This window comes from Capricornis sumatraensis, chromosome 2 (assembly GCF_032405125.1).
Source record: "Capricornis sumatraensis isolate serow.1 chromosome 2, serow.2, whole genome shotgun sequence".
Classification (NCBI taxonomy): Eukaryota; Metazoa; Chordata; class Mammalia; order Artiodactyla; family Bovidae; genus Capricornis; species Capricornis sumatraensis.
Window position 1 is genome coordinate 203,267,021 of NC_091070.1, and position 26,748 is coordinate 203,293,768.

The 26,748-nt window shown below is 54.7% G+C and overlaps 1 protein-coding gene across 1 annotated transcript in view; it reads right to left on the bottom strand.

The window, feature by feature from the left end:
- The window catches only part of SZT2 (SZT2 subunit of KICSTOR complex), a 54,403-nt gene that overhangs the window by 17,879 nt on the left and 9,776 nt on the right, over positions 1-26,748 (bottom strand). The window contains exons 2-42 of the mRNA XM_068966337.1: positions 24,670-24,795; positions 24,183-24,356; positions 23,715-23,885; positions 20,295-20,426; positions 19,387-19,528; positions 18,875-18,981; positions 15,197-15,407; positions 14,840-15,010; positions 14,251-14,485; positions 13,931-14,060; positions 12,886-13,028; positions 12,483-12,635; positions 12,236-12,350; positions 11,816-12,033; positions 11,518-11,733; positions 11,048-11,126; positions 10,754-10,848; positions 10,316-10,484; positions 10,032-10,146; positions 9,797-9,910; positions 9,437-9,607; positions 9,224-9,318; positions 8,866-8,989; positions 8,610-8,774; positions 8,316-8,520; positions 7,906-8,021; positions 7,551-7,797; positions 6,597-6,738; positions 6,371-6,463; positions 6,143-6,221; positions 5,748-6,041; positions 5,443-5,584; positions 5,171-5,266; positions 5,019-5,082; positions 4,602-4,787; positions 4,104-4,274; positions 3,929-4,016; positions 3,759-3,830; positions 3,380-3,581; positions 2,461-2,560; positions 1,634-1,763 (exon numbers count right to left, since the gene is read on the bottom strand). Coding sequence (XP_068822438.1) covers positions 1,634-1,763; positions 2,461-2,560; positions 3,380-3,581; positions 3,759-3,830; positions 3,929-4,016; positions 4,104-4,274; positions 4,602-4,787; positions 5,019-5,082; positions 5,171-5,266; positions 5,443-5,584; positions 5,748-6,041; positions 6,143-6,221; positions 6,371-6,463; positions 6,597-6,738; positions 7,551-7,797; positions 7,906-8,021; positions 8,316-8,520; positions 8,610-8,774; positions 8,866-8,989; positions 9,224-9,318; positions 9,437-9,607; positions 9,797-9,910; positions 10,032-10,146; positions 10,316-10,484; positions 10,754-10,848; positions 11,048-11,126; positions 11,518-11,733; positions 11,816-12,033; positions 12,236-12,350; positions 12,483-12,635; positions 12,886-13,028; positions 13,931-14,060; positions 14,251-14,485; positions 14,840-15,010; positions 15,197-15,407; positions 18,875-18,981; positions 19,387-19,528; positions 20,295-20,426; positions 23,715-23,885; positions 24,183-24,356; positions 24,670-24,795 — 5,998 coding nt within the window. The remainder of the gene's footprint in view (positions 1-1,633; positions 1,764-2,460; positions 2,561-3,379; positions 3,582-3,758; positions 3,831-3,928; positions 4,017-4,103; positions 4,275-4,601; positions 4,788-5,018; positions 5,083-5,170; positions 5,267-5,442; positions 5,585-5,747; positions 6,042-6,142; positions 6,222-6,370; positions 6,464-6,596; positions 6,739-7,550; positions 7,798-7,905; positions 8,022-8,315; positions 8,521-8,609; positions 8,775-8,865; positions 8,990-9,223; positions 9,319-9,436; positions 9,608-9,796; positions 9,911-10,031; positions 10,147-10,315; positions 10,485-10,753; positions 10,849-11,047; positions 11,127-11,517; positions 11,734-11,815; positions 12,034-12,235; positions 12,351-12,482; positions 12,636-12,885; positions 13,029-13,930; positions 14,061-14,250; positions 14,486-14,839; positions 15,011-15,196; positions 15,408-18,874; positions 18,982-19,386; positions 19,529-20,294; positions 20,427-23,714; positions 23,886-24,182; positions 24,357-24,669; positions 24,796-26,748) is intronic.

The following is a 26,748-nucleotide window of genomic DNA, read 5'->3' on the forward strand; positions in this document are numbered from 1 at the left end:
CTGCGAGGGGAAAGATGGTCGCTTTGGGTATTAAGATAAGCTCTTAGGAAGACAGGTCATAGCACAAAAGTTTTCAGAACTATCTCAGGAAGACATGGAGAAGGAGCTAAGAAGAGGTGTCAGGAAAGGCAAAGCATAATCCTGAGGATGCTGCCAGGACACTCTGAGCCTGTCAGAATATAATACAGAACATATCCTACTCATGTATTCATTGGGCAGTGCAATAATACATACCCCATTAAAACAGAATGTGTGTGACTGCTCACATACCCCTACAGCAGGGGGGACACTACACCCTTTGCTCTGGAGGACAGCTAGCCCAGAAAACCCGAAGGGTTGGGTGGCTCTTTGCCAGAGTCTGTGGCTGCAGCCCACGGCCTTGATTGACCCCTTCCAGGTTGATGAGGAACCTTCCAGTAGGTCAAGGTGGCAATCTGGTTTCCCAGAGAAGCTGCTCTAAGATGTGAGCAGAATACAGGACACCCAGGGGCTGCAGAGTCTGGACTGGAATGCTGGTTGCTAAGGGTTTCAGCGAAACCATATGGAAAGACTAAAACGAGGAAGGGCTGGGTTTGGGCTCCGACTAGTCTCACGTCCTGGGCTGTTGGGAGCCACTGGGAAGGAGTGCTTGGCGGTCGCAGCTCATACTCAATTTGCAGAAGATGTCTTCTAAACCCTGGGAAGTCCATCAGTTATGGGGATTCTGCTTTGATACGGAACACATCCCAGGACGTGCTGAGAGACGCACTCTCCCGTAGCTGTTAGGAACGTTTGTCTACGGCCTTGCCGAGCATGTTAAAGATAAGGAGTGATCTGACATGACTTTTAGAACTGAGGGAGAATGGCAAAGGAATGGCATGATCTGGCTTTTTTCTGTGAGCTGGGGTGAGAGGTCGTGAGGAATAAGAGAAGGGAGCGGAAGTGTGGAGATTTTGATTCCCATCTCAAGTAGATGATCCTGTGTTTCCTAACCCCTAAGGTTTCTGTGCCTGCCTGTCTGGAAGGACAGCCAATCAGAGGGCAAATCCTACAGGCACTCAGGCTCCACCCCTCCGGGGTTCTCGCCTGTGAGGTGGCCTACTTGTCCACCACCCCCTGCCATTTCCTCGGCCCCGGCCATCACCCTGCAGGGGTGAGATGGTCATTTCAGAAAACAAGGCATGCCCTTAGGAAGACAGGCCACAGCGGCGCCTGCTCCGGGTCCCTTCTCTCCTGTATTCTTCCACGGCGCCCCCTCTGCTGGCTCTCTCCCGTGGAACAGAAACATGCTCAAGTCTCTGCCTTATTTTAAATTCCTGCCTTGCCTCCCACCTCCCTTTAGTCTCACCGGATCTATCTGCCTCTCCCTTCACTGCCAGGCGACTTGAAAGAGGAGTGCCTCCCGGCTCCTCCAGCCCAACACCCTTTCATGGCCCCACTTCCTCTGGTTCCCTACTCCTGTCTCCACTGAAAGCGCTTTCACTAAAGTCACTGATGACCCCGTGGCAGCCAAACCTGGTGATCCTTTTCTGTCCTCTTCTCCTTGTTCTCACTGTATTACCTGGCACCGAGGACCAAGTAATGGTGAGTTACTTAGTCTGCCCCCAGCTTCTCAGCAGTCTTCGGTAAAGGCAGGCTCCTGAGTGGGACTCACCATCGCTGGGCAGTGGTACCCGCTGGCGGGAGTGGAAGGGGGTCTCGCTACGCCACAGATCTTCTTCACTCTCAGCCACCAGAAGAGAGTTGCAGACATGACTGTCGTGCAGGTCCTGAAGAAGCAGCCGCTGAGAGAAGGAGGAACCAGCTCTCAGGGAACTGAAATATTCCTGCATACACTGCTGCTGGTGGTGGAGAGGGGTGATCAAAGGCTAGAGAGAATGCCCATTATCTCTGGGGGGTCGGAGGTCAAAAAGAGCATCAGTAATCACTGGGAGCTCAGAGATGGTGTCTGACAGTCACTGGGCTCTGGGCGCTGAAGCCAGTGAGGAACATCTGTCCCTCCTCTTTGCCAGAATCTATTTACTGCCCTTCAGATCTCAGCTTAAAAATCTCTTCCCAGCTTTCCCTGACACTGCAGATGGTCAGATCCCTGTTAAGTGCTCTCACAGTCTCTGCTTTTCCTCTACAGAAGCCTTCACAATTCAGCGGAAATAATTTGTGTTTTAGTTGTTTCATATCCATCTCTCCCCACTTGACATAAGCTTCCCTCTGTCTTAATTTATTATCTCATCCCTAATGCTAGCTGAGTGCAATGAGAGGGAGCATCTCACAGTCATTGGAAGGGAATGAGAGAGTAACCCACTGTGGGGGTGGGTTGGGAGAGCTCCTCAGGTTGTAAGGACGTTGGGGAGTAATAGCATCCCAGTAACTAAGGGTCAAAGAAAACATCCGAGTTGGATCAACAGCCTCTGAAAGTCAAGCTCCCGGAAACTCCTTCCTCACCTGGGCTGCATCCCATGCCTGGGGAGCGCTGCCCCTTACCTGGTTGACCTCCCTGCAGATCTCCCCAACTCGCCTCACCAGGAGCTGCTGCAGGCGGCGACACTCGGTGCCTGGCCCCGCATCCTCCCGAATCAGGCTCCTGGGGAGGATGCATCAGACACAGAATTGCGGTGGGGAGGAAGAGAGGGGAGGAGGTCGTGGGAGGAGGGACCAAGGGGAAGGAAAGGAAGGAGGACTGGACAAGGGGAAGTAAACATGAAGGGAACTAGGAAAGATGGAATTCTCAGCAGCAATTCTGGAAGCCTGGGCTCCAGGCTTGCCTCACCAGCCTCCATGCAGGCACCACCTGAGGTTTCCCTCACGCAGTTCACCTCTTCTTTATCCTCCGATCTTCTTTGTCAGAATGGTGGGCCTCCCTTCTCTTAACATGCCCACCCCCATGATTAGAGCAGCACTGAGCGAGATGCCTAAGTATGGTGCTGCTGCTTACTAACTGGGATCTTGAGCAAGCATAATATAACCTATGTGTGCTGGAGTTTCTTCATTCTGACCATAAGGATAATAATATTTCGCAGGTATATTACAGATCAAATCACTGATCCATATAACAAACACCACAGTGCCTGCCACATAGCAAGTACTTGTTAAATACTACCTATTATCCCTTATTTTTATATACCTACAGCTCCTGGGCTGCTGTGAACTATAGATTCTCTTAATGCTTGGCTAGGAGCCAAAATCCTCATCAGCTTTTCAACTCCATTAGAAGAGCGGAGTGATATGCTTTGTTACAACACGTGGGAAGTGGTCAGGAGCCCCCAGCCTCGGAGCACAAGTCAGATCCCTACCCAAAACCTCAGTCCCAAGTCTAGCCTTCTAACAACACTGAAGAGGGGAGCTGTGGGACCAGGGAGAAGCTAACGTCGGCGTCAGGCTGCAGGGCCCAGCTGCTCCTTACCTCGCATGTGCGTACACTTCCACGCGGTCCTGCAGCACCCGGACAATGAGCCAGAAGTCAGGCAGGCAGGGTCCAGGGAGGCCTATGAGCGAAGGCTGTGGAGGTGGCGGCCCGGGTGGGGTCCGCAACACGAAGGGGGGCTTCTCACCTGGGGTCTCACTGGGACCCTCACTGTCTGAGCCACTGCTGCCACCATCGTAACCTGTGTCAAACATGCTTAAGTTCAACCTTACCCTTAGGCTCATGTGAGCCCCAAATGCATCACCTTGGTGGGTCCCCCTGGGTTAGTCCCTACTGATGGACCTGCCCAGACCTTTCACTATGCGGCCCTGAGTCCACTTCCCATCAGCTTGGTCTTCCCTGCTCTGCCCCAGCTTACCTAGGTGGTCGGAGTCCACACTGCCCTGACTGGACATGAGACTGAGTCCCCGGCTGGGCCCAGCCTGGCTCCCTGGGAAGAGAAGGGAAAGCCTGGAGCCTCTCTCGATCCTGCCAAGGACGCTTTCTGAACACGGTTGCAGGGCAAGGAAGGTGCAAGTCCTCTCTTACCTCCCTGGGGCAGGTTGGGGAGACTGATGAGCAGGGGGCTCTGAGAATCCTCTGGGGAGCCAGGGGCTTGGGGGCTGGCTGTCAGGGCCTGAGGGTCAGGAGGTCAGGTTGGAGCACAGCCCCATACTTCCACCACCACCCGCTCCTTTCGCAGGTGAGCCCAGGCAAGACTCACCTCCCCTTCGAGGCCTTCAGCCCTGTCCTCCTGGCTGCGCCAAGCCCAGGCTGGAGAAGTCCCAAGCTCCCTGTGGGACCCACCTGGCTGTTGGCCCACTGCCACAAAGAAGAAGCCACTGTCAGGGTCCTCAAGAAGAACATGACCAGGGAGGTGGAGGCGGCGGAACTCCTAGGGAGCAGGAGCCAAGGGCAGAGGTTAGGCAGGAGCAGCTCTCCCTACTGGTGGGCCCCACACTTCCTCATCAGACCCCTAACAAGTACCCAGTGAAGCACACACTAGCATCCCCGTTGAGAGTTATGAAAAGGCTCAGTGACTCGCCCAAGACTCAACAGGCCCAGGGGCAAGGGTGAGCTGGGCCGCCAGGCATGGGGTCAGAGTCAGACCACAGAGTGAGGAGGTGGACTCCAACCGAGAGAGGGCCTTCCGGTTCTATCTGTGCAGCCTGGGGAAGGACGGGCCCCAAGGTGACCAGGGAGCGTCTTGAGGGCAGCATACCTCCTTAAACTGTGTGAGAGAACGCTCTGGCCCAAATACAAAACTCAGGGGCAGCGTTTGGCGCAGGCAGGTGGAGCGTCCAGGTGAGCTGTGGATGTGGGCGGCTGCGCGGTGCAGGGCCGGGCTCTGGGGGATGCCCCCTCTCCGCAGCGCCCCCACCATCTCATCCTCCAGCAGCCAGCGGATCTACGGTTAGAGAGCAATGCAGGGAGTGGGGAGGGGCACCCCCCATGCTGACTGGGTCATCACCGCACTCCTCTATCAGAAGACACTGGAAGAGACGCTGCCTCACAGACTGGGACAGGCCTCAGTGGACCTCAGAATAAAGGGGGTGTCTTACGTCACCATCTGATGGAAAGGGTGTCAGTTACAGCGCTGAGGGGCGATTACTTAGGCTAGGGGAGGGAAGGCCCTCACCTCACTCATGGTGGTCTCAACAGCCAGTCTGTGGGGTGTGGCCAAATTAGATAGTCCTGGGTGCCTAATTGGAAAAAAGGTTTACATACTGGTTTCCAGAGGACAAAAACCAATGGGGAGCAAGGAAGTCTAAGAGGGAGATAAGGAAATACCTGTCTTCTCCTGGAGGCGGCAGTGGGGGCCCCAGCCCATCATCGGATGGCTGCCCTGGGGACCGAGGGAAGGACGCACTGCTTTCAGATGTTGACCTGAACAGGACAGGAGCAAAGGTCAAAGGTCAGCACCTATCATCCTCCCAAGGCCTCCTCAGCAATCCTTTCTTGGAATCCTTAAGGTACCTTTAGTCCCCAGGCACCCCTAAATTCCTTAATGGTTCCCCTACTCTAACAAGGCCCCAGACCCCCCACCAAACTTGCTGCCACACCGGTGGTGCTGAGGATCTGAGGTCGGGGGGAGCTCCACTTCCAGGGGCAAGGTCAGCACAAAGACGTCCAGAGTGACACTGAGGTCCCGCAGAGGAACTCGGCCTCCAATGGGGGGCCCCTCCAGGCTAGAAAGCACCTGGCCTGGGAGAGGGGGGAGGTTAGGGGTCACTGGAGCCCTGGGACAAGCACAGATTCCAAGTGTCCAGGGCTAAAGAGTTATACCCAGAGGCTCTCTCCCACCCCCAGACAGGCAGGCAGGCTGGCCCAGGTCCTATGGCCCTCCCCTGGGGACCTCTAGACTCACCCAGGCAGGTGGGCAGGCTGCACACAGGCACTGAGCTGTGCTGGCCACGCAGCCGCACGGAGCACGTGAGGTGCAGGAAGAGTGGCGGTAGGTCATGCACCAGGCTCTCGGGCCCCGTGGGGGAGTCGCCCCCCAGGATACTGAAGGAGTCTTCATCGGGGTTCACGGTGTCTGCGTCTGACAGCGAGGCGGAGTCCAGCCCGGCAGGCCCCAGGTCTGGTTCACGGCTCTCGCGGTACTCCACCTCCAGCTCCGGGTCACTCTCGGTGACCACGCAGCAGGCAGATGCGTCTCCTGGAGACACATGTCACGTGGTCAACAGGAGAGGCTGGCAGCGGAGGCCCCGGATGCTGGCTGGAAGCCACCTTTGCCCCTCTACCCACTGGCCTATGTACCTTCCTCTCCTATGAGCTCAGCCTCTGAAAACTCCAAGTCACTGACTTTTCTGTCGACTGTATCCCGGGGGCCCTCATCCTGGGCAAGAGAAAGGGGCAGCCTTACCTGAGGTGGGCCTCAGGGGACCAAGCAAGCATCAGGGATCGGGAGGATCTGGGTGGGCCAAGCAGGGTTTCAGGGGCTACAGGCTGTGGGGAGGGAGGGAGGTAAGGAAGATGGCCACTCACCTCACGCCTGCTGGACGGAGGGCAATAGAAGAAGTAGTGGGGGTTGGAGGGCACGGTGCGGAAGTGGAGACTGCTGATCTCCAGGAACTTCTCCTGTTTGGGGTTAGAAGGCTACGATGTCAGCTGCTATTCGGCTGAACACTGCCCCTACGCTAGAACAGACACCTACACACCCCCAACCATGAGGGACCACTGCCCAGCCAGGGCTCTGTCTCTCTATCCTCACCTGGATGAGGCTGTGAAGAGCATCATGGGCCTCTCCTCTGAGCTGACAGACGTCTGTCAGAGAGATCTCCAGGCCCGGGTCTGGATGCCCAGGGACACGGGTGCTCTGAAACTCAGGCTCGCTTAGGTCCTCGGTCTCTACGCTGAGCAGGGTGGGGGGTAGTGAAGTGTTAGGAACCATCACATCCTAGAGGAGCCTGCTTCCCAAATGGGAGCAGCGCACAACGGCCTGCCTCTCCCTCTCAGAACGGTGCTGAGCACAGGACGCTGGCAGGAGAGGTCGGAGAACCCGCCCACCCATCTCCACTCTAACTTCCATATTCCTTAGTGGCTGGACATTTCTGTGCAACAGAGGAATGAGCAAGGCTGATTCCTGGCTTTCTGACTTGGACCAGTGGGTGGAGGGAGAGATCACTCATCGTGGAAGAGAGACCCAGGTGGAGAAGCAAGGTTTGGTGGGGAGAAAGTGCACTCATCTCAGGGGCATGAAAGGTGGGGGATCTAGACCTCCAGAGAGGGAACTGGGCGTCAGCAGTGCACTCATCCCTCCGCTCCTTCCGTTTCCCCAGTGCTGACCCCTGTAGACACCAGACACACAGCTGTCTGCCTGCCTCTCTCACGCAACAGTTTCTGTCTTTGTGAGACTCAGCAATTTAGGGGATTATCACTACTATCTGGATGTCCTCGGAACAAGCTTCTGCTTTCACTGATGGCCACTGGCAACTCCCCACCACTAACCTAGCTCAACACTCCACACCAAAACAGGAAAGCTGGGAGAACCAGGAAAGTAAGATGGGGAGACTGCTGCCCATGTTGAATGGGAGACAGAAACCTGGGCAGGAGGTGGGAAACCAGTGGCCAAGCATGGCTGGTTGCCTCCCCAGGGCAAGAGGCCCCGGGCTATAGGGGCTTTGTCTGTGTGCCCCCTTATATATCATTCAAGAACCATCCCAACCTGGACTCAGAAGCCAGGACAGCTCGTTCCCGAGGCTCGGGGCCCTCCTCCATGCTGCTGCTGAAGAGCCCTGGGCTGAGGGGACCGGGGCTTGGGGGTGCATGAGGCAAACCCCGAGTGTGGCCGCACAGTGCGAGCAGAAACGGGGTGATGTCTATCTCCTGCAGCAGCTCCTCACAGGCATCTACTGCTATGAGCAGGTCCTGCGAGGTCACGCTCTGTGCTTGCTGCAAGCTCCGGAACAGCCCTGAGGGAAGCGGAAGGGGCCACGAGGTCAAGCTCTGTGAGGACCTCTCCAGTCCCCATGTCCGTAATCTGCAAAGTGGGCTTCTCCTTGCCACAGCGTCACACTCACCGCGGACATAGCACCGCTGTGCGTGCTCCTGTAGCAAGGCACAGTGGTTGGCTGCCTCCTTGTGCCTGGGCTCCATCCAGGCTGAGGAGAGGGAAGGCTGGTCAAGGAACTGAGTCCTAGGAATGGAGGAAAGAGAGGGCTTGGCTAGCTCCCCTCAATGACAGCACACACTTAACCATCCCCCACCTTCCAGTGGATTGTCCCTAGGTCCCTACCAAATGCAGTGACGGCTCAGAGACTTCAGCTGATGAGCTGAAGGAAGTCCAGCACTGGGCAGGCAGGACATGGCCAAGGAGCTGAGCTCCTGCCACTGATCATCAGCTTGTGTGTCTGTCCCTTTGAGCAATGGCTGGGGGCCATGGTTGGCTGGGGGCTGGGAAAGGACCTAGGTTAACACGGAGGGCACTCACCGGAAGATGAGATCTCGGGGTGCCTGAGGGGGCTGCATGCCAACCATCTGCTCCCTCAATGCTTCCAGAGAACAGCTATAGATGTAGACAGGACACCGGGTCCGGGGCCCATCTGCACCCTCTGTCTGTGAAGCCTGGCGCCCAGGGTAAGCTGGTAGGTCCTGACAGAAGGGTGGGCTCAGCTCTCCTGGATTCTGGGCACTGTCTGTGGGCAAGAGTGGCCCATGGCATCCAGCCCTCTGTCTGTTCCCATTCTTGCTGCTGCTTAACTGACTTAAGAGTCAGCAGACTTACCACTGGCTGGGGTGACACTGAGGGTGGGGACCTGGGACTTTGTCACCGTGACCCCAGTTCCTGCCAGATCTTTCATGCTGGGGGCCCCATTCCAATCCCCAAACTTAGGCCTCGTCTCCTCTTGAGGGGGTCCCTCTAGGCCATATGAAGCCAGATGCAGGACATCTGCAGAAGAAAAGCAAGACATAACTCAGAGCTGCCTGGCGGGCCAGTGAGGGAGCTGAGGGGATGAGTGAGAGAGGTCAACAGTCAGTACCTGAGAAGGTCGCCGGGAGGAAAGTCAGAAAAACATGCTGGGGGGTCACAAGCCTCGCATAGCAGCGCCACTGAGGGGGCTGGGCAGAGCTGACGGGCCCGGGAGTTTCAGGAGGGCCTGGACTCTGTACGAGAGAAACAAAATCAGAGCTGTCTGAAGGTACCACCCAATGCCCACTCTCTTTCTCTGCCCAAGACTCCATGCTCAGGACAGGTTGCAAGACTGGTGACCATGAGGGATGGCGGGACCCTGTCAGTGGCGGGCGGCACTGAGCCTCCCCAGACTTAGAAAGCTGGGGGGGAACATGTGGGCATGGCAGGAGGTCACCACGATGAAGGCCCGATGCACCAGTGCTGACCGGAGTGGGAAGACCGGGGTCTCCGATGGGCTGGGCGCTGCTGCCTGCTTGATCCTTTAGGATCCCAGGGTCCCCCACCGGTGGCCCCTCTGGACCTACAATGAAGGTAGAGGTGGGCGAGAGAGCAGAGCTCTGAGGTGCAGGAAAGGGGAGGCCAGAACCCAGACGGGAATCGCTCTGCAGTCTGGTAGCTGGAAAGAGGCAGGGGCTCACCTGGACTGTGGCAGCTCCGCCGAAGCACCTCGTGCAGGAAAGCCGCCTGGTCGGTGGCGGGCAGCGGGAGCTCCCGGTCACTCAGCTCCTGGCCCAGGCAGCCATGCAGCAGGCACAGCACCATGTCATTGGCGGGACAGGGCCCCTCGGCCGGAGGGACGCCCTCTGGCTCTGCCCAACACACACTCCGCTCAGCACCCAGGGCCTCCTGCTGCCCAGCGCCCCCCGGCTCCGGCCTGGCCAGCCCGGCCCTCCTGCAGCCCCCGCCCCCAACACTCTCTGCTCCTTCGCAGACTCATCTGCTTTCTGTGCTCTAATACCCCTTGGCTGGCTGGCTCTCTAGGCACAAGGCTCACCCACCTCTGGAAAGCAGGAGGAAGAACATCTGGAGCTGCTGGCACTGAGGCAACAGTCCCATGAGGTCAAAACGGAAAGGGATCTCGTGGACGCAGGCGTCTCTTCCCTGGTCCAATCCTGGGAGGGCGGTGGGGGTGGGGTGGGGGGAGACGAGCACAGGGAGGCCTGGAGTTCCCGTCTGCAGCTGGCTTCTCCCCACTCCTCCCCGGCTCCTGCCCAGGGGCCCCTCCCCACTGACCGGCAGAGACCCTTGGCTCCGGGGGCAGGGGACTCCACTCCTTGCTCTGGCAGAGCTGTATCAGATACTCGAAGCTCAGCATGGAGCCTATGCAGGCAGCGTCCCGAGGGTGGAGCTAGGGGAGGAGTCGCAGAGGGCAGGGGTGAACCCCAGCTTCCAGCTCTCAAGGAAGGCCCCACCAACACAGACATTCAGAACACAGAGGCTGAGAGGGACCAGGAAGCCATCAGGCTGTGCTACTCCCAGGGGACTAGGGAGCGGTGGGGTCCTCCGAGGCCACTCACAGCTCGAGGGATCTCACAGTACGTCAAGTCCTGGAGGTGCCTCCAGCTCTCAGGGCCAGGTCCCACCCGTCCATGCTGTGGCTCCACCCACACCTCGGTAACCAGGTTGAGTTCCGAGTCCCCCTCCAGGGCCTCCACCTCCACATCGTTGTCATCATCTGTTGAGAAGCTAAAGGAGGAAGGACACTAAGCCTGGAAGAAAGGAGAGTCCAACCCACCACCGCCTGCCTGGTCAGGAGTCGGCCCACAGAGGGCGGGAAGGCCAGGGCTCACAGGACAGCCACAGTTCACACATGGCCTTCTGTCACTCTATCTGCCCGATGAAGCGTCTAAAGATAGCATCCCCTGCCCTGACTTTCAAGGTTGGGAGGCAGACGTTCAGAGGGCAGTAGGGGGAAGGGGAACTGGAGCAAGGTGGCTCGGGGGGTCAGGGCTCACCTGTCCTTGGTGGAGGTTGAATGAGGCGGGAAGAGGATGTACTGGACCACGCACGTGTGCCTCTCCTCGGCCGCAGCCTGCCCCGGGGGCTCGTTCTGGGACAGGAGGGGAGAGTTTGGGCCCGCCCCAGCCCTGGCCCTCAGAACTTTAGGCCCCTCGCCACACTGTCCTGGGATTGGCCTCAGGCCACAGGGTCCCAGTGAGGCAGTGTTTCCATCAGCCTTGAACCCGCTCAGAAGCGAGTAGCCATGGGATGACGATGGACCTTGGTGGGATGTGAGGGATGGCACATACCTGAATCGGGAGCTCCAGGACCATGGTGATGATGCCTTCCCCACTGCAGGCGAAGTGGAACCCTTCTGAGAGCCGGACTCTGAGGCCCCGGAGAAGCAGCGGTGGGACGGGATGAGATGGGGAGAGACATTCAGCATGCAGACCCTGGCCTCCGATGCCACTCAGACGCCCACTTTCCAGTGGCCATCCAGGCAGACCTGTCTGCTGGTGGCCCTGTTCAAACCACTGGTCCCTCAGGGGCAGCAGGTCCAATGAGAACCGGAGGCCAAAGTCACCAAATTGTGGGGAAAGATGGTGGGTAGGGGAGCAGCGCGCCTGCTCTGCGCTGGCTCTGCTGCAGAGCGAGGGCCTCAGAGATGAGGGCAGATGGAGGGGCCGTGTCTGGCTTAGGCTTTCTGCCGGCATCCAAGCCCAGCGTTGACGCTTGCTCCCTCCCTGCCCGCCGTGGCCCGGTAGGTTGAGTGACGTACTCAGTGAGGATGGAAAGGAGCTGGGCGATGGCACTGAGCGGCAGCGCAGGGGCCAGTCCTGACGGGACGCTCCAGAGCCAGCGCTGGTGGTACAGGTAGCGGGACAGTGATGCCAGGCTAGAAGAGGCTGAGCGGCCCGACACCAAGGGCAGTGGCCCTGGCGGCTCCAGGGTCAGCAAGAAGGGTGCCCGGTAGTCCAGAGGCAGCTTCTCATACCTGGGCAACAAGGGCAATTCCCAGTTGACCTCTGCTCATGCTCAGCTCACGTTCCTGGCCTGTCCTCACCCTCTCTACCAACCTGATGAGCAGCTTGTCCAGCGGCTTATGCAGGACCACAAGGCAGGGCCGGTCAGACAGGGCCTGCTGTGGCCCCAGCGTTGGGGGGGACTTGGAGGGAGAGCTGCCCCCACCGGTGCCCCCCAGCCCTTTTCGTTTCACCTTGGGTGTTGGCTCCTTGCTTTGAACCCGGTGGGGGAAACGCAGGCGCAGGATTTCTTCCCGCAAGTCCGACACAATCTGAGGGGAAACTGTGATCACACCCTCCCATCTGGTATGGACATGCAGAAGGGGTCCACGGACGAGGTGGGAGAGCCTGGTGCCGCACAGCTTATTGGTCTGGGGGGCTCCTCCTTCGACTGGCCCCGGGAGTGCTGGGGAGAAGCAGCCTGTCGACACTCCAGGGCTCGTGGGTCGGAGAGTGAGTTGGGGCCCCGCTCACCTTGTGCCGAGCCTGTGCTGGTGTGCCGATGAGGAAACCCAGGCGCAGCACCATGCACGGGGCCTTGGAGATGATGCGGACCATGTAGAAGGAGGAAGGGGGCTGGTCTGGGGCACTGGGGAGAAATGGAAGGTCTGTGAGCAGCCCTCGGTTGGGAGAAGATGGGTTTAGGAGGAAGGAGGGAGAGGGTCTGGGGTGAGAGGAAGAGACACAGGCTGGAGGGAGGAGGGGACATCACGGCGCCCACCTGGAGAGCAGCTTCACGTAGGAATAGCCCTCGACCAGCACGAAGCTGCTCCAGTCACGGAGCAGGGAGGTCAGCGAGGAGTGCGAGATCCTACACTGGACGGTGCTGTAGCGGCCGTTGCTGCCCGGGGTGTGCAGGTGCTTGGGGATTGGCCTGGGAAGAGGGTGTGCGGTGCAGTCAGCCGTCCCGGCCCCAGGCGTTGGGGAGAGGGACAGGCTGCTACTTCTCTCTTCCAGGCCCTGTCTGAGGCTCTGGAGGCTCAAGAGCAGGAGGGCTAGGACGGTTGGCGCTTTCCTTGGCCAAGTCGGTATGGGCTCGTCCACTGCCTCCCTTCCCCTTCACTTCGCGCCCCGCCCGCGCCCTGCTCCTCCACCCAGGCTGTGGCCTGACCAGGGATACCCACGTGTCATGCTCCAGGATGAGCACCAGGCGGTGCATGTGCAGCCAGCGCTGCCACGAGTTAGCGTCCATGGACAGCACTGGCTTCCAGTAGGCAGCAAACTGGGCGTGGGAGGAGTCAGAGCCACTGTGCTGAAGCGACAGCACCTGGGGGCAGGAAGAGCTCATGAGTGACCTCCGCGGAGCAGCAGAGCCTGGGGTGGGCGGGGTCAGAGGCAGCAGTGGAGTAAGGCTAAAGGAACCTTCAGCCCCGCCTGGGACAGAGGCAGAAACTGCCTCCAATATGAAGGCTAGGTCAGGGGCCTCCAGCCTCTAGAATCTCATGCCTAATGGTCTGAGCTGGAAATGTTGAAATAATAGTAATAAATAAAATGCACAATAAATGTAATGTACTTGAATCATTCCAAAACGACTCCCTCAAACCCAAGTCTGTGGAAAAATTGTCTTCCACAAAACCAGTCCCTGGTGCCAAAAAGGTTGGGGACCACTGGCTAGATTAAGACAAACGACCCCAAGGACAGGCTGCGTGGCCTCTTAAAGATGAATCCAGACACAGGATGAAACTTCCATCACTGACTTTGGGGGAAAGCCTCTGAGTGATGGCAGGACCTTAGGATGAGGGTATGATTCACTAGAATAAGCCCCCAGCCCCTCAGTGCTAGGCTGATGGCTGAGGCCAAGTGTGGAGAAAGCAAAGGACAAATGGAGCCACAGTCCTTGAGAAGCACAGCAGTCAGTGGTTGGCTGGAAGTGTGGGGGAGGCTGGAGGATGCGTGTGGAGATGGCGAGAGGGCTTGCAGCTGGCTGGGAGACCACTACCGAGACATTCTGCGAGTCTTGACCTTTGACTCCAATGATCTGTTGGGGGCCACCTTTCTCTAGACACTCTTTCCTCCCCTGGGGGGGCAGTGGCGGTGGGGAGGAGGGGGCTCTGAAGGCTCAAGTTCAGGGTCCTGGTTTGGGGGCCTCAGAGGTGAGGAAAATGAACGTGCTTCTGGGCTCCAGAGGGTGAGCACAGGACAGGGAGCATGTGCGTCAGGGCCCCTCACCGGGGTGGTGGAGCCGGGTGGGATGTAAAAGAGAGGCACTCCGCTCTTGGTGCTGTCGGGCAGCGTGAAGTGCTCTGGGACGGAGGAGAAGGACTGCAGGTGGGCGAGCATCTGGTCCGTCTGGTTAATGCTGCAGAGCAAGGGCCACCCTGAGCCTCCCCGGCCTCTGGAGAGTCAGGGGAGGGGAGCCCCAGGGGCACGTGGGAGTCTGGACACAAGCCCCGAGTGCTCAGGGTGACTCTCTCCAGACCCCGCTTTCACACATCCACCCCTCCACACAGCAAGTGGGGCCTCCGTCACTGAGCGGTGACCGTGCTTACCTCTGCAGTGTGTTCCAGAACCGTCGGATAACGTGGGTGCGATACAGCGAGCGAATGGGTTGTCTCAGCGCACAGGACACGTCATGCAGGATGTCATAACCGCCTTCCATTGTCACTTCCACCCGGGTGCCTTGAGGGCCCTCAGGCCCCAGGGGCCAGGGTGCAGTAGCCACGTACTCAATGCGCATGTTGTGTTTCCACAGCAGCACCAGCTTCACCTCCAGCTGGGACCCGCCTTCAGGGGAAGTAGGAGGGGAAGAGGGCCTGGGGCTGAGTCTCGTCCACAACCTCCACCTACAGCATGGAACTCTAGCCAAAGGTTCCAAGCCTGGTTCCACAGAGTGCAGGCCCAGAGCCTACCAACTGATACAAACTGAAGTTTGCAGGCAAAATCTGAAAACAAAGCTAAGTCCAGGACACTACACCACTCTCAGCTGACTCACCTGGAACAGAAGGAGATGGAACTGGGAAGCTAAATGCTAAGAGAAGTAAGCCCAGCTCAACTGACAGGCAGAGTCTGCCGTGCATGGTACACGGGGCTCTCCTGCTCTGTTTAGATGTGTGGGATACGGCAGGGCCTGGACCTTACCTTTGGCCAGTGTGACCTCTCGGACGCTGTAGCCCTCTCGAAGCCGCACAGACACGGTGCTGACCAAGTCAGCCGGAACCTCCTTCTCAGTGTGCTTTTTCCGGCGCAGGGCCAAGGCAGGGTTGCTGCTTGCGGAGACCAAGTGCTCGTTAAACAGGCGGTGCTGAGAGCCTAGGGGATTGGGGGGGCGGGAGGGGGCGGGCGGGGGACAGTGTTATCTGTTAGCTGATGGAGAACAGGGCGAAGTCAGCCCAGTTACACTGCCCAGGGACCCGAGCCCTGGACAGATCCCTGCATCATCTCTGGGTCCACACTAGGGTCCCCCGGTTCCCACACCTGCCCTAGTCTGCCCCTCACCGCAGTAATATTCAGGGTTCAGGGCTTCCCCGCTGCGCAGAAAGGAGTAGAGGAGAAATGCCCGGTGGTAGACAGTCAGACCCAGGTTGCCAGGTTCGGGCTCAGGACAAGTGGACAGGTAGGAGCCGAATGTTGCCATGGCGATGAACTTCATCAATTCCACGTTGGGTACGTGGCCAAAACTGCAGTCATAAGAGTAAACTCCTCCCACCTGAAGAAAGGGAGCAAGTAGAGACCTAGCTCCGAGAGAGGCAACGGAGAAGAGAGTGCAAGAAGAGGCTGGGCTGCGTGGCGGCTCACACCCCAGCACAGCTGCAGCTTTCCTTCCCCGAGCCCTTCTGTCTGAAGCCAATGGCAGCTGGCCACACCCCTCTCGCCCCACGTCAAATACCAGCCTGACCCCACTCACTGAGATTCTGGCCAACAGCTCACCAAATTCCTATCATCTCAAGACTGCAGCATCTGACAGGGTGCTTCTCAAACCTTAGGGTGCACACAAAACCCGGAGGCCTGGGGTGGGAGCCTAAGAGTTTGCGTTTCTAACAAGCTCCCTGGCAATGCCAAGGCTGCTGGTCTGTGGACCGTAGTGTGAGCACTAAACCTACAGATCAGAGACTGGCGAACCACATACAACCTGCAGTCAAACCTAGCCTAGCCTCTGTTTTTGTAAATAAACTTTTATGGGAACACAGCACACCCATTCATCTTTCCTACTGTCCATGCCTGCTTTCAGGCTACAAGAGCGCAGCTGAGTAGCTCGGACAACCACATGGCCCACAAAGCTTGAAATGTTTACTAGCTGGTCCTTTGGAGGTACACTCTAGAATTTAGTGGTCCCCAACCTTTTTGGCACCAGTGACCAATTTCATGGAAGACGACTGTCCCATGAACCAGGGTTGAGGGGGATGGTCTCAGGATGATTCAACTGTATTACATTTACTGTGCCAGTTATTCCTATTATTATTATTACATCAGCTCCACCTCAGATCATCAGGCTTTAGAGACCAGAGGTGGGGACACCTAGAGATGGTTCATTCAATTTCCTGGCCACTCAGCTCCTTAACCCTCATCTCCAAGAACTTTATTCCACTCACCTGCCCCATAGCTACACACTGGCCCCTGGCTTCACCTGGAATTACTTCCTCTTTGTGAACTCAATTGCCACATCCCTGATTACACATAACTCTGTCCCATTTTTAAGTTCCTTTCATCCTCCTCCTCCTGCTGCTCTTTGATCCCATTAAGACTCCCAGGCCTTGAACCACTGCTCTTTTCAAATCTATCCACGTCCTCCTGGGCCTCTTTTCGCAACCCAGCCTGGACTGCATGTTCAAGCAATTTCTTATGCAACATTCTCAACTCCCAGGCCCTCCTCACCTTTTTTCTGCTTCCACCTGGAAACCCCAACTATGATCACAAGCTCTATACCCAGATCCCAAATGAGATCTTCAGTTCAGTTCAGTCGCTCAGTCATGTCCGACTCTGCGACCCCATGAACCGCAGCATGCCAGGCCTTCCTGTCCATCACCAATTCCCTGAGTTCACTCAAACTCATGTGCATCGAGTCGGTGATGCCATCCAGCCATCTCTGTCGTCCCCTTCTCCTCCTGCCCCCAATCCCTCCCAGCATCAGTCTTTTCCAATGAGTCAGCTCCTCGCATGAGGTGGCCCAAGTACTGGGGTTTCAGCCTCAGCATCAGTCCTTCCAATGGACACCCAGGACTGGTCTCCTTTAGGATGGACGGGTTGGATCCCAAATGGAAGGAAAACTGCATAGTTGTGTAGGGTGGCACTACATCCAAGTGTGTGGCACCCCATCCAGCTGGTCCTTCAGGCGCCATTCCTCCTTCTCAGCTCTGCCTCCCTCCCTCACAGTACATGTCTTCACTTCTATCCTAGTCTCAGAGAGGCAAGGACACTTTTCTGCTCCAGGAATCCCTCAATTTATTTTTTGAGCCAACGCTCTCCTCTTAATTTAGGGACTTCACTCCATCCAGCTTCCTTTCCTTTATTTTCAAACTCTGCTCCACTATGGCCCTTTGGAAACATGAAGTCTCTAGCTTAAAACACAAGTCAGAACACCCCTCTCTTTCCACACTATCCTCCCCTCAGGCTGCCGTTCTCTCTCTCGAGCATACTTGCTCCTCCCTTGATCTGAACAACCAGATTCCACATGCCAACACTTGTCTCTACATCCTTCCCTTCTATCCACTCTTCCACGCACTGCAATCATTTCTCTCACCGCCTCTGGACTATAGTAGCCTCGAAAAAAATTTCTATAACCTAACTGCCAAACCCAAAGGGCACTTTTCATTCCTCATTGTACATGATCTCTCTACTGCCTCTCATGCTGTTAAGTACTCCTTTTCTCCCCCAAACCCTGAAATTCTTGACACCAGAGCCTTCTGGTTTCTGTCTGATTATTTCCTCTTCATTCTTTGCTGGGCCCCTCTCTGAAAGATCTTTAAACTTCAGTAGCCCCCAAGTTCTTTGGGGACCCTTATCTATTCTCAAATGCCATGTGTAGGCTGCCCAATTCCTAACTATCTCTCAGTTAGTGTGGACTCCTGAGTATCTGGTCTACATGTCCGGCTGCTAACCGCTATGAACGGCAGTCATTTACTGCGTAATTCTGCACTATGCTAAACCCTTCAAATGCATTGTCTCACCCACTGAGGAAGGTGCTATTACAACCTCCGTTTACAAATGAATCCACCTAAGAAGTGAAGTGGTGTGTCCACATCACACAGCCAGCAAGTGGAGTCGATTCCGGCCAGGCACGCCTAACTCCAAAGCTGACACCCAGGCGCCTGGAACAACATGCACACACCTGGACTCATCATCCTGTCCGCACTCCGCCCCAACTGAGGCTCTGTTGACTCTGCTGGCTCCCAGTCATCAGTGAAGTCAGAAACTTGGAGACGCCCTTAGCCCCTCTCTCTTGTTCACCCCTCACGTCCTGCGAATCCTTAAGTCATGCTGATGCCGCCCCTTCATTTCCTTAATGCTACCCCCCATTCTCTCTTACCCTGAATTCCCCTAGTTTAAGTCCTGATCCTCTCACCTGACCACTGCAATTAACAGCCTCCCCGCCTCCACTCTTGTCCCTCCCCCAGCAATGAGTGACATTTATAAAACACAAACCCAGTAAGTGACTTTCCTTCCCTCCATCAGCATCACCCACACAATTATGCTGGAACTCCTCTAACACAGCAGAAGCACCTTTCCATGCTCTGGCCTATGCCTACCCTCTAGCCTCACTTTCCACAGCTCTCTGCCTTCTATCCTATAGCCTGTCAATCCAAACTGGCTGCAGGTCCCTGAATATACTCCCTCCTCTGCTTAAGCTAGTTTGAGCTGGGTTTTCTGACCCTTGCAACCGAAACAGGAATAACTAATCTAATGAGGGAGGTGGGACTGGAACTGACTGCCAGACAGCAAATTTTGCATTCTTCTTACTACAACATGCTGTCTCTCACATCCTAAGGAAAGAACAAAGATGAGAATCCTCTCCCACCAGTTTAATATCCTGTTCTAGACATGATGCTCCATCCCCATCCCCACCATCCCTCCAGAACTATGCTACCTGGGAAACCACTGCCTACAAGAAAGTAACCCGCCACATTCCACCTGGTAAGGTATGATAGTTTCCTCTCCTTCTTCCCAGAAAGTCCTTACCTGCACAAAAGAACAGGCCACAGTGCCACTGCGAAGCTGGTTCAGCAGCGTCTCACAGACAGCAACATCAGGGACACTGGTCACTCCATCCGTGATCACAATGATACCTGGAGCAGGAAGCATCAGACTCAGACCTGGGGTCCCTCCAGATCAGAGTCACAGGGAGGCGCCCAAGGGACAGGATCTGTGTCCACCAACCACTGTGTTTTATAATCCTCCAATACCTTTCCTTCTTCCCTTCCCTCCTGCTCCAACCTCTCGAGGGCTGGGTCCCAAACTCCTCCCAAGAGGTGATCTTGGAGCTCTGCTCCTTCCCACCAGGATCCCTGCTGGTTGTCAGAGCTGGGGCTACTCGAGATACACACTACTGAACACTTACCTTTCACAAACAAGGAAACAGACATGCTTCCCTGCAGCCCACTAATCCTTTGGAACTTCTATCTTTGCTGATAATACCACCACCCTTCCTGTACCCCTCTTTCCCCAGTCTCACCAACATTCCTCCTACTGACCTGCACTGGAGTTGGAGGGCAGCAGCTGCAGCGCCAGGATGCCCTGACGAATCATACTGACCAGCCCAAGATCAGCTGTCACCATGGAAACGCCCACTTTCCGGCCTGAGGGCTCCCCTGAGTCTGGGGACTGGTCCTCGGTCTGGCCCAAGTCACAGAAAAGATTGAATGGGACAGATGTCGCTGCTACCCCATCCACAGCAAAGCCAGAATTGATAGTCTAGCATTGCCCATGCCAGACGGGCCTAATCCTATGAGCTCTCCAGTTCCCCTACTGTATGGCCAAGTCCTGACTATGCTCCTTTCCCTGCTGTGCGCTTGGAGGCGGATCCTCAGATGGGCAAGCCGCCAGCACCAGCTGAAGCACCACACTGTCCTGGAGCAGGCCTTCCCCACCTTTTGCCAGTAAGGCCCCCTTTCCGTATTCTTCCATTGCCATTATGATACACATTAATACATCAATCAAATTAAGTCTTCAGACACACAGACCTGCCATCTGCCTGGCTCCTTCTCAGATATCTAAAAGAATAAGGGTGTGCACTGTGGTGAACCCAAGCAGCTTTATCCCAGATTATACAAAACAGTAGAAATCAAAGTCACCCACGATCAGCTTCTCAGATCCACGGGGGGAGAAGATTCAGGACTGAAAAAACACACGCAAACAGCCTCCACATTTTCTCCCCGCCACAGTGTGTGCCTTGGGGAGTCTGGTAAGCCTCTTCAACAGGGAACCTGCTGTGCGCACTCACCAGCACTTCTTCCCTTGGCGCCCTCTGCCCCTGGCTTTTTGCCCTTTCTTTCTGCTGTCTCTTCCCTCTATGACATTTGGCTTGCCCTTCCTCTGTCCCCTCTGTCCCTTAACAGCTCCTCCTTCTCCACGGCCTCTACCTGCTTTCTCTCCCACATACCTGGTTCTGGGGGTCATACTGCTGCTGTAGCATGGTGGCCACCTTATCCTCAAAGAGACAGAGCTGCGCATACACCTGCTGCAAGAACACCTCCCGCTGGGAAGGGTCCAAAAGGCAGCCCTGGACCAGCACCTGAGACGCACAAGGGAAAGAGCGGTATGTGAAGGGCAGGGGGACGCTGGGCAGTACCCCTCTGGCCTCCCTCTTTATTCGCCACACTGGGCTGCCCCAAGCTCCCGCGTGGGGGCGCCACTAATATCTCCCAGGTTCCTCCATGTTGGCCTCCAGGACGTTGTCTACAAGCTGCCCTATCTGGCCAGGAAATGCACATTCTTATTCTTGTTGATTTCCAAGCACTGCACACAGAAGCTGCTCTGTATCTTTTCTTTTTCTTTAGCTGAGAATCTTATTCCCCCAACGAGTGTTCCTTCCTTCTCTTTACCCTTAGCAGATAACTCCCAGCCACCATTTTCACAGAGAAAGGAAACGGTCAACAGGAACTCCCCACTCACCCTAACCTTCAGGGCGCACTACTCTCTGACCCACCGGAAACGCCCTCAGCATCGGCCAGTCCTTTGCATCTACCTGTGTTCTTGTTCTTCCTTCCAGGGTCCAAAGAAGAAGATTCCTCTTCCTCTTTTCTCTCCCCAAAGCTAATATCTCCACCTAACCGTGGATCTTTTGTCTGTCTAACATCTTGGTTCCCTCTCCATGGGGTTTCCTTCCTTCTACATTCAACATGACTAAGTCCTCCCATCCTAAAAGTTTTATACAGACCTGGCGGCCCCGGTGGCGGCCTTGGGACCTCTCCTCTCTCCCTGTCCTCGTCAGACTCCGACAATCTGCCCACTTCTCCCCATCCCCTGCCCCCCCACCCAACAGCTACTTCTTCACTCTCCATTCAGAACGGGGCCAGTGCGTGGGGACAGCCAGAAGAGGGCAGAGCAGGACTCTGGACAACTAAAGGCCTGACTGAGAGGAGGGGAAGACTGGGAAGTGGGGCTGTGAAAAGAGGAGCAAAACGTTCAGAGCTGTATTGTTCAGAAGAGTGAAAACTGAGTCAACCTAAGGGCCCAACAACGGTTTGGCTAAATATATAATGACGAAAAATACGATAAAATACTAAGAGAAGCAGTCATTTAAAACTGTGTTTTCAAAAAATATTTAGTGATGTGGAAAAAATGCCCATATCATATGTTAAAAGAGCAGGAGGTAGAATTGGGTGTTTGGAATAAGCTTGACGTTTCTTCTGTCTCTGGACTGAGTAGTGGTGATGAGGGAAAGAAATGCATACTCAAAGAGAAGACAGACATTCCACAACATGTCAAAAATAGCTATTTCTGGGAGGTATATTATGATCAAGTTCTGTAGGTTTAAAAAAATATATATTTTATATATTTTACAAATCTCCTTCAAAGGGCATATAGTATAAATGTGACAACTTTTTGTTTTGAAAAACAGCAGGATGCATCTTGAGGAAGTTGCCTCACGTCTTAGCTGACTTAGTGACAAGTGGCCCTGGAGGCTTCCCTAAGTTCTCAGTCCTCGTCTTCTCCACAGTGGCTGACCTTGTTCAGAACTCACCTCCTCTGCCATGCTGTAATAATCTTCTGCCTGTTCTCCCTAGTCCAGAATTTGCCCCCAATTCTCACTGGCCACAGACAACTGTCATCTTCCTAATGGACACATCTGATCCTGTCACTGACATTCCAAACCTCCAACATTTCTCTACTACCTGTGACTAATAATTTCAGTAGCTAACATTTGCACATTTTCTGTGTGACAGGCACTGTTTTATTAATAAATGCTTGACATGTATTAATTCAGTCACCATGCAGTATTGGTGACATCCCCATTTTGGAGAAAAGACCCAGATGCACAGAGAGGTTAAGTAACTTGCACAAAAGCACACAGCTGGTAAGGGGTACAGCAAGGAAGCACATGAGGCATTTGCAGATACAGATGCTCTTTACCCTCAAACTCCCCTGTAGAATAAAGTGCGAGCTCTTAGCCATGACATCCAAGGTGTTTCATAATTCTGCCCCCGCTTCTCTCTCTCCCCTTTACCACCCTCCTAACCCTCCCATCACTCAATCTTCATTGTGTCCAGCTGAGTAACATGTAGCTCCCTATAACCCCTGTGACCGACAGCACAGTTTCACCGCTCTATGTCTTTGCTTCTGCTGGCCCCTCTGCCTGGAAAGCCCATTTCCTCTGTTTTAAATAATTAACATCAATTCATCCTTCAAGACTCAGTTCACATGTCTTGGTCCAAAAGTCTCTCCTGCTGCTGCTCCAGGCTGGCTAGGTGCTCCCACAGCACCTGAGTCATAACTTATCAGTGCCCTTATCACTTTCAACTGAAATTATCTCTTTTAATATATGTCTACCCTACTAAGCTCTCAACCCCTCCCAGTAGGACAGGAACAGGGTCTGATTCATCCAGGACCTAGCCCAGGCCTGGCATCGATTGGGCTTCACTAAGTGTTTATCAAAGTGAACCAAGTGTTGAGTGATTACCTAACATCTAAACTTTTCTCACCTTGACCGTGAGTGCCTGTAAAGCCTGATCTCTGCCTGGGGATGTGGTCTACCACCAACAGTCCTAACACCAGCACTAGGAGAACACTTTAATCCTGGGTAGAGGGCTGGGACCCAGGCGTGTACCAAAGGCCATATGCATATCTCAGCTTCTCAGATGCTGTTTCTTGCATCCTCCTCTCTCAAAGCCAGTTTGATAGCTAAGCTGACAATGGAGCCATCAGGGACAGTTTCAGGGTAAGCCCCTACCAATGAGTTAAGAGTGGTTACAAGCAGATGAGGGGAAACTGGGTCAATACTTATCTAAGCCCAAAACAGATATTCTAGTAACAGACTTGACCATTCTCCAAAAGGAGTGCCTTCTGATAGCCTGTCTGGGTGTTGGATAAACCTGTAATTATCTGTATGGTCAGCATTAACACCCGACAGCTCGCAGGGCTCAGAAGAAAAATGGCCCTTCTCTTTCCTTGGAAGAAATTGTGTTTTTGGGTCTTTGTTATATTTCAAAACCACAAAACTGTCCCAAAAGACCATCTTCTAGAGGTAGTGCAAGGAGTTAGGACAGTATCCAGCCTTCCGATGGAACTAAAAGGGGCAGGGGAGAGAAAAGAGACATCCGGGAGCAGAACCAGAGACTCAGAGGAGCAATGAGAGAGGCATTTGTCCAGTCAGTGCCAACTCACCTGATGCATAAGGGAAGGCCCTTTAAGGCCAGAGCAACACTTTTAAAGAGGAGAGAGACTTGCAGAGATGACTAGGAATAGGTTTGAGGAGGGCTGGGGACTTTGGGCATGGAGAGTAGAGACGGGATAAGGACTTGGTCAGTGGACTACCCAAAATTAGGTCTGAGGATACAGACATGGAGAAAGGATGCAATACCTGATGGGACTGCAGGCCAATGATGGAGGAGTAGGCCTGGATAGTGACGTAGACCTCAGGCTGGAAGTCGATACAAGATCCAGGCACTCGGAAGGGCCGGAGCAGCCCGCCTAGGCAGCGGGAGAGGGCGTGGAAAACTTCATCAAACAAGATCTCCCCTGTGGAATCATCCTGAGGGCAGTGCAAAGAAAGGTCTCTCAAGGGTAACCAAACACAGCCCCGAGCAGAGGGCAGATACAAGCAGCTTCCGGGGTTGAGATTCTTAAGGTTGATCATACCCCCCAACACAGTGCACAGATGGGCCGGGCTCTGTCTGCAAACACCCACCATCCCTTCACACACCTGTCTCCTTTCCACAGTGGTACCACTGCGGGGTCATTTTTTCACTTATCTCAGGCTGCCTCTTCTTACCCCTCACTTCCTACCCAATCCTTTCTTCCCGCTGCCTCCCCTCAACCAACCCCTTACCACAATGCCAGTGGATGGGCTGAGGTCCAGCTCAATGGCAAACCGATACTGCCAGGCCAGGAAGGTGACCCGGGTGGATGGTACAAGGAGGAAGGGCCTGGGGACCACCGGCTCATCTGGCTGCCACCCAGGAGGCAGGACACTGAGGACTTCCAGCTCCTGCTCAGACTGAAGCTGATGATGGAGAGCAGAGGGAAGTGTCAGGGAAGTACCCCTTTCTCTCCAGGACCTGACTTCCAGACCCAAAATGACACACCACTGGGTCTACCTCCCGCAACCCAACCAAGTGCTTCTCCAAGCTGGAAAAATGACTAGACAATATTTCCCCTGTGAAATCTTGTGGCCAAAGTCACTTGCTCCTCCTCGAATTGGATCCCTCAAGAGTTAGTCTCCCCTCCTGTTTCCAGCACTCTTCTTAAAAAAAAAAAAAACAAACAAACAGATCCTCGGGGTCAGCCCTCATGTTGTGCATGTCTCTGGGCCTCACCAGCATCTCTTGGGGTGTGGCCTGCACAGTCTGGTGCAGGTGATTGAGGAACCAAGCCAGGCGAACATTTCGGGAGATTCGATAATCCTTTTTCATCAATAGGAACACCTGCCCGGCTTCTTCCACCTAGGGATAAAGAGATATTTTTAAAATCTATAAAAATTCACTAGTCCCAGGGACTTCCCTGGTGCTCCCCATGCAGGCGGCCTGGGTCTGATCCCTGGTCAGGGAACTAGGGGCTTGCCAGGTGCCTCCGTGGGTGAAGAATCTGCCTGCAATGGAGGAGACACAGGTTTGATCCCTGGGTCAGGAAGATCCCCTGGAGGAGGACATTGCAACCCTCTCTAGTATTCTTGCTGGGAGAATCCCATGGACAGAGGAGCCTGGTGGGCTACAGTCCATGGGGTCACAAAGAATCGGATACAAATGAAGTGACTTAGCATGCACGCAGGGAACTGGGGCCCATGTGCCTCAACTAAGGGTTCACATGCTGCAACTAAAGATTCATGTGGCCACAACTAAGACCTGGCGCAGCCAAGTAAGTATTTTTTAAAAATCCACTAGTTCCTAGTACATATAGATCACAGTGCAAGTAACTTGTCCAAAAAGCTCGGAATCCATTACCAAGAGGCAAGGCAGCAGAAGTGAAATGGTTACCCCCACTTCAGTGCAATGGGCTTCCCAAGGATTCAATTCTCATCTCTTGGTTCCCATTTCTCCTCTAAAGACATCTATGCAGATCAAGTGACCTTTGTACATTTCAATGGATATGTGAGTTTCTCCTATAAACTCTAAGTTCTTTGAGGGCAGGGATTGCATCTTGCTCTGTTTTGCGTCCCTCTGCTTAGCAAATCGCTTAAAACAGAACAGACACTCAATAAAGCCCAGCAGTTCCTCCTAGTAAGTCTTGACAACAGCAGGTAGTGAGAGCTCTTCACTGGGTGGATGGCAAGCCTACTGAAGACCTCAAAGCCCAGCTTCTGTGGGTCACAGTCTCCCTCCCCACCCTTCCCAGCTGTCAATGCTCCAGTTCCTTCCTTCTGTTGCCTCACAGGCAGTCGGTTCAACTGTGTCCTAACGACCATCTGTTCCCTTGCCTGTGTCCTCACCTGTCGCAACAAAAGCCTGGGCCAACTCTTGACTCCGGAGAAGGCAATGGCAGCCCACTCCAGTACTATTGCCTGGAAAATCCCATGGACGGAGGAGCCTGGTGGGCTGCAGTCCATGGGGTCGCTAGAGTCGGACACGACTGAGCAACTTCACTTTCACTTTTCACTTTCATGCATTGGAGAAGGAAATGGCAACCCACTCCAGTGTTCTTGCCTGGAGAATCCCAGGGACGGGGAAGCCTGGTGGGCTGCCGTCTATGGGGTCGCACAGAGTCGGACACGACTGAAGCGACTTAGCAGCAGCAACTCTTGACTCAGGATGAATTTAACGTTCTTCCTTATCCACACATACACTGCACCAGCTGTATACTCTGACGGAAAGAAACTTTCCCCCTTGTCGGTGGTGCCACGTCTAGTGAACGTTACCAATCATTTTACCTTTCCCTGGTCAGCAACCTTTCCTTAGTCCCCTCAGGTTCTCCAATCTGTCAGCTCCCGTGGTCCCACCAGATAAACCTGCCGATTGTTTTGCAGAGAAATAAGGGTCAGCTGGCCTGAACTCTTCAATGTGTCCTCAAGATTAACCCTTATCAGTAACATCCTTTACTCCCTTACTCTTGTCTCAGATGAAAAGATAACTCTCCTCCTACTTAGACAAACTGCAAATTTCTCTTCCCATGTTCCTAGTGAGGGGGGAAATGCCAGGCTACGAGGAAGTGAGCAAAAGTCAGTGATATCCGGTTGAGAAGTGGGATGTTGAAATGGAGATTTTTTTTTTCCAGTAATGGGGAAATACCCATGGAGAAGAGATGGAAAAAGTCCTGGAAAAGCAATAATGATGGATATCTGATGCTGGAGAAGAGTTTGGAGAGTAGAGATGCAACGACTAATGATGAAGAAAGACCTTTCCAAGACAGAAGGCAAGAATAAAGAGATACAGAAACAATGGATACAAGTATATGTATATGGC